The following is a 6,007-nucleotide window of genomic DNA, read 5'->3' on the forward strand; positions in this document are numbered from 1 at the left end:
AATAAATAAAATAAATTAAATATAATTTTCTGCTTTAAATGACTTAAATTATGTGTTTATCATGAAACAATCAAAGTACATCATACTGATAAATTCAAACAATGTCCAATTTCAGGGTGTTCAACAAGTATGAATACTTTATTTACTTGCTATACAAAAAGGATGAAAATTAGGTATGGATGTACAAGATAAAAGGCTATATGGACAGTTCAGTGGACTACTTTGAACTGAGAACGGCCCTCCAATACTTAACATGGTGTTTGCTTTGGTATTCCTTTACATACATATATATATACATATATATATGCCTATGTATATCCATAAAAGGGATTTTCCTGTGGTCTTGCAAAATTGGAAATTTGCAGGACCAGACCAGTACTATTTTCTGTATCTTCTAATTTTAGTCAGGCAATTTGATACTGCATCTGGGGAGCAGACAAACTGGAATTTGATCCAACCGGATGGTGACACCTCTATCTTTAAATCATTCTTTCAACTCTGCAAAACCCCCAAAAAACAGTGGCAGAAAATAAAAAAAATCCTGCAACTAATTTAGGAATGTAAAAGCATGTGAAAAACAAGCTTTCTGAGAAATTTTCTGAAAAGCTCATCATCTCAATATAAATACTTCATTTTGAAGAACAGATACAGTTTCTCACAAATGTTGGATTACATAACAGATAGGGAATGAAATTGTTCCCTTCCGTGCTTGGAAAGAAGAGAAACATCTACAAATATGCTCATGAGAAAAATTCCAGTTTTCTTGTTAATTACACAGAACTAACTGATAAATCACACTCCCTGAGTGTGCATAAATCCTGGTTCTTAAAAGAACCAGTGCCTGACAACCATCCCCAAGGAATATATAAACATGTCAAAACAGCCATTGCCTTTTCATTGCCCAAACTAATAACAAGCAGATCAATCATCAACATATTGCTTGAAAATCACTTTTCCTTATCTTCACTTCCAAATTGAACCATCATCTATCAACAACTCAAATTATTCGTTATGGAGTGTTATTTCCAACACAAGCATCTGTCTACAACTAAACCCCCCCCCCCAAATCCCATAAAACCTCAAAGGAACTGTTATGGCAATAAGTTCTACCACAACATATGTATTTCTGCCAACACCACTACCTTCATCAGAAGTTATTACCAGGCTTTAGTACAGTGTGGGAACATGGAGCAGAACTTGATCCACTGGAGGTAGCAAACAGAGAATTACATTTAAAAAAAAGAAAAGAAAGATTGTGCAAAAACAATGAATGGAATTTTAAGGCATTTTGGGGCACAGGGATCTTTATTAATATACATGAACTCGACAATGCTTCTGCAACTGGTTGTAGAAAGATCCTTTGTTGGTCATGGGTGAATGCCACTGAGCATACAGATTAAAGTTTGCCTGTCATTCAGCTCAATTTTAGAATATAATTAAATGAACATGTTAAAAATTATTAAAAAAAAAAAGAAAAAAAAAAAAGAAGAACAAAGAAACCACAACTGCATATAGTTTCCCCATCATCATGAGTTGTTCCAGTTGAACTGATATAAAGATAAATTGATTGCTTTGGATCCATCCATTGCAGGTAAAGCATTTCTGCAATCACAAGCTACGTGACAACTGGTAGCAACTAAACATTAAAAAATGGTTAATTTAGGGAAAATGAATTATGATAGACTCAACTCAACTATGCCTTAATCCCAAACTAGTTGGGGGTCGGATAAGGAAAAATAAATTATGATCATGTTTATAAATGGAGCTTCATAATTTCATATAAGTAGAGACATTGTTCTTAGAGTGATATATGCTCTAATAACTATCAAGATGTCAATTGGCACTTTGGCAGAATGTGCATATGAGGGCAAACTATGTTGCAACACTCACACGCATGCCAGTACAGACGATTGGTCCATGGAGACGTGAAAATGGCAGATCCGGAGGCGGCTTTCTTGGCCTGTGAAAAGCAATTATAAAAAATTTAGCACCTATAACATGAGTAATCATCAAGAGCCACAATGGAAAATTAGTTCTGGAAACCTTCGAATCGGAAATAACAGAAACTATAGTAAGACTGAACCAAAATTCAGTTGTTTCCCACAGCTATGCATCTTAAACGTAAAAGAGATTTGTTGAAATGCCATATAAAATTGTAAAATTTATTATAAATCACTTTATATTGCATTTGAACGGTTAAAGTAAATACAGCGAATGCACATCATCAATCGAGATATGAGAACTTGAGTAAATCTTGACCACTCTACGCAATACATGAAAGAGCACACACTTGCACACACATGCATCCGAGTAAATACAGGCTGCCAAAGTTTTTTTTCTTTTTCTTTTTCCTTTTTGTGTGTGTGTGTGTGTGTTGGTGGGGCGGGGAAGGTGCGACGAATTTATGTTTTTTTAAATTAAAGCTTGAATGTGATAAACATATCAAGCAGATGGCTACCAGACAGGCACCGAGGCAACCCAACCATCACCTTGGACTTGGTCGAGAATTTGACAGTAAAAAAATAAGAACCCTGGTCATGTTAAAATGCTGACAGTGATATTGTTCATCAGTACCTTATTCACTTATTGTCGAATAACCATTAGTTCTAAATTGGTGTGAGATGCTCATCATACCTGTACCTTCTAAGGTGGCTCCTTATGTTTTTTCTGAAACATTTCGTTGACATGCTAACATAGAATTCGTAGGCAATTACTTTATAGCACATTAGATAAGAGAAAAATACAAAGGTTTTTTGTTTGGCATGGTTAATAATTAAAACAATGCTACATATATAAGTGAGAGATCATGCTTCATTGACAACTTTTTTGGGTTAAATGGGGAGCAAGGGTTGTCCCTACATTTATTTGTGAAACATGAAATAGACATATTCAAGCAAAGGAGAAGAAGAAGTATAATGAGACAGAAGTGTACTCTTCAATCTACCTTAGTAATGCAACAAGGTCAAGAAGGATCTGCTGCACATTGGATAAGCAAAGAGTACAAGAAGCAAAACATAGGACCATGTCATATAAGCAGGTCTCTCCAACAACCAAGAGGCAAGTCTTTTAAACAAGATCTAGCACTAAGAATAATTATTTCTTCAAATCCCTGAGGTGTTTGGATTTTGTTTAGAGATCCTTTGTGCCTTTCAAGCACAATACCACAAGTAGCAAGGCACCCAATCCATTAATGGAAATTTATCACTGATAACAGCTAACATCAAGGACCCCACATCTCTGTCAGGTAACATTCCCCAGATGCCAAAATGTAGCATCATACGGTTTAAGTCAAGTCATCTCAGAGAATTGAAAAGTTAAGTTCTTCATCATCATTATAATAACTAAAAGAGAAAGTTCCATTTAACTTAATTACTTTCTTGACAGGGATTTCCTTTGGTAGGATATTCTGATGATGGTAGATCTAACTAATATTTTGATCTTAATCGAAACACAGAGACTCCATAACTTCTAACCACCAATCATAGCCTTTAGGGAGAGAACTTATGCCATGATATACAGTGCAACTGACATTAGTTTCCACCTCAAATATGTGAAATCTTCTCGTTAACATTTTCAGTTAAAATGTTTAACCAAGTCTAGATTGACTTCAGTAGTTTCATCATCACAAAAATGTTTTTCAAAAAAAAAAAAAAAAATCACATTCACTCTCTCTCATCCTTGCTTTAGAAGTCTAATATCAGGACTGTAGATTATTGTGGAAAGCTTCAAAAAATTAAGCTGAGACACTTTCAGCACCAAAGAACCAACTAGAATTTGGACTTGTCACCTTACGAACATTATCCATAAGCTGAGGATATTTTCCCATAACATATATCTTTTCAGGACACAGTAAATGTAAAATGGCTTTCTCTTCATCCTACTCTGCTGACTTCTTTTCACACACCATTTTCCTCTTCAAAACCTTTTGCCTGAGGGACAAATTGGCTCTTGGTATTCACAGTAAACAAGATGAAAACGTGGTCTTTGCATCCTCATCTCTAGCTCTTTCTACCAAAAAGTTGGTATACAAACTCATTTAGTTTTTCACTTCTAAGTCATTTGCACTTAAAATATTCACTTAATAATGTTGAAGGTCCACCACTTCTGCAACAGCCATTCTTCTACCAAAAGCAAATTGTTTTTCCACCACAAAAGTCCTTCCCAAACCTCTGCTCCATGAGATTATGCACATGCTAGGTTATTAGACTTCTCAACTACAAAACTAACCCAAACACCTCCTGTTACGAAGACATCATCTCTTCTATAGGCTTCTCCTATATAATGCCAATGCCCCCAAAAGTTTTCTTCCCAATCATCACATAAATTGTACAACCACTCAAAACAATAAAAGAATAGAAAAACAAATTGCATTAAGTCCTTCAAGGTATCTGTGTGCAGTAGAAAGGTGCAGCAATGCACTCATGAACATTTAAAAAGGTAATGCACTCTCTCCTGCAAGGCCGCCTAATCTAATTTGACTGGTCTCACTTAATATTTGTAATACCACATTAACAAACCAAATTGGTCTATGGTTCCAAATTCTGACTGCCATTTAAACCTTAGAAATCCATTTTTGAAATGAATCATCGAAAAGGTTCCACTTGCCTCCCAAAATGAATCAGTCCTCACTCTCTTACCTTTCTTTCTACGATAAACTTATTCCATCATACAGATTAAAGACCATCTAACTTGGATTGCCAGTGAAACCTCAGGGGGGGAAAAATCCAATTTTGAAGCGAATGCTCCAAAATGTTCCTGTCTTGCTACAAATCCCTCAATCTTCAGTCCCTTATCTTTCCTTTGTAACACATATTCGCTACAATATCGACACGCAACATCAAAATTGCCATCTAAAACGACTACATTTCGATAAAACGTAATAAATGTAAAGCAAATGAAACAGGTTCCAAGTTTGACTGAATTCCAAAGAAGGAGAGATTATGCTTCTAAGAACCAGCAGGAAGTGAGGGTCTTTTCCTTTATCTGGGCGGGAGTGATCATCAGCTTGAAGCTGTCGAAGAAGTCGAGAAAAGGAGGGATGTCGGAATCCGGCGAAGAAGGAAATGGGGGGGCCTCGAGGGCATCGGAAGCGGCACCGCCGTCCTTCCAGTGCTCGTCGCGCTCCTGGGAGGGGCAGATGAAGGAGAAGAGGACAAGGAGGAAGAGGAGGACGCAGCGACGGCTATAGGAATTTTGGGGCGGACGGTCGGAATGCTCAAAGCCCCGAAGGCCATCGTCTCTCTCGTCCCAAGCTTTCTGACCGCGGTCGACCTGTTTGGCTCAAGACAGGGATGACAATTTTTACTCTATCTGATTAGAACCCACGATGGATATACATTCCAGAAAACCTATCATTCAAATCAAATACAAATAATGGTATATCTCAGAATCCGCTCTGATATAATTTAATTTATATTTTTTAAAAAAATTATAATTATTTAATAATATTATATATAAACGATCCGATTCGTATATCTATCTGATTTGATGATACGAATATAAAATTTTAAAATATAAAATATAAATATTAATCTCTAACTCATATCCAATTCATTATCATTTTTATCGAAGGAAAAAAATTTTATACACTGCGTACGGTGCGCAAATCGTACGATGATTGGTCACACATAGGATCGAACAGCATACGAAATTTTTTTTTTTTTCATCGATTTCATGGATAAGCCAATTACCATATGCGGTGCACTAAGAAATTTTCTTACTTAAGATTTCTCGTCTAGGATGAAAGTTTTATAACGTGGCCAGCAGCTTCAGATCGGAAAGAATTGACTTTAGCCTATGATTCCAATAGTATGGACGAGGCCCAATAAGGCACAGCATGAATCAACTTCTTTAGGTTATGAGATAAGTGATAACCATGAAAAGCTAGGGTTTTGACACTAGGAAAGAACAACATCAAAGGCTTGTTTGGATAATCTGATAGAATTTGGACTGGATTTCACGTTAGAATTTGTGTATTGGAACATATCCCAATCCAAATTTCTTGAGA

At 36.1% G+C, this 6,007-nt stretch overlaps 1 protein-coding gene across 12 annotated transcripts in view; it reads right to left on the reverse strand.

Moving 5' to 3' along the window:
- The window catches only part of LOC105045284 (uncharacterized), a 53,288-nt gene extending 47,952 nt beyond the window's left edge, over positions 1-5,336 (reverse strand). For 7 of the 12 annotated variants that reach the window (XM_073257795.1, XM_073257798.1, XM_073257794.1 and 4 more), the window contains exon 1: positions 1,891-5,336. Coding sequence is in view for 3 of the 12 variants with exons in the window: in XM_073257803.1 (XP_073113904.1) it covers positions 1,318-1,407; positions 1,504-1,602; positions 1,891-2,010 (309 nt within the window). In the remaining 9 variants the exon portion in view is untranslated. Of the gene's footprint in view, positions 1-1,317; positions 1,408-1,503; positions 1,603-1,890 lie in introns of all 12 variants that reach the window. The other 5 variants (XM_073257803.1, XM_073257801.1, XM_073257802.1 and 2 more) reach the window with 4 other exon arrangements.
- Between the last annotated feature and the right edge of the window lie 671 nt (positions 5,337-6,007).

This window comes from Elaeis guineensis, chromosome 5 (assembly GCF_000442705.2).
Source record: "Elaeis guineensis isolate ETL-2024a chromosome 5, EG11, whole genome shotgun sequence".
NCBI lineage: Eukaryota > Viridiplantae > Streptophyta > Magnoliopsida > Arecales > Arecaceae > Elaeis > Elaeis guineensis.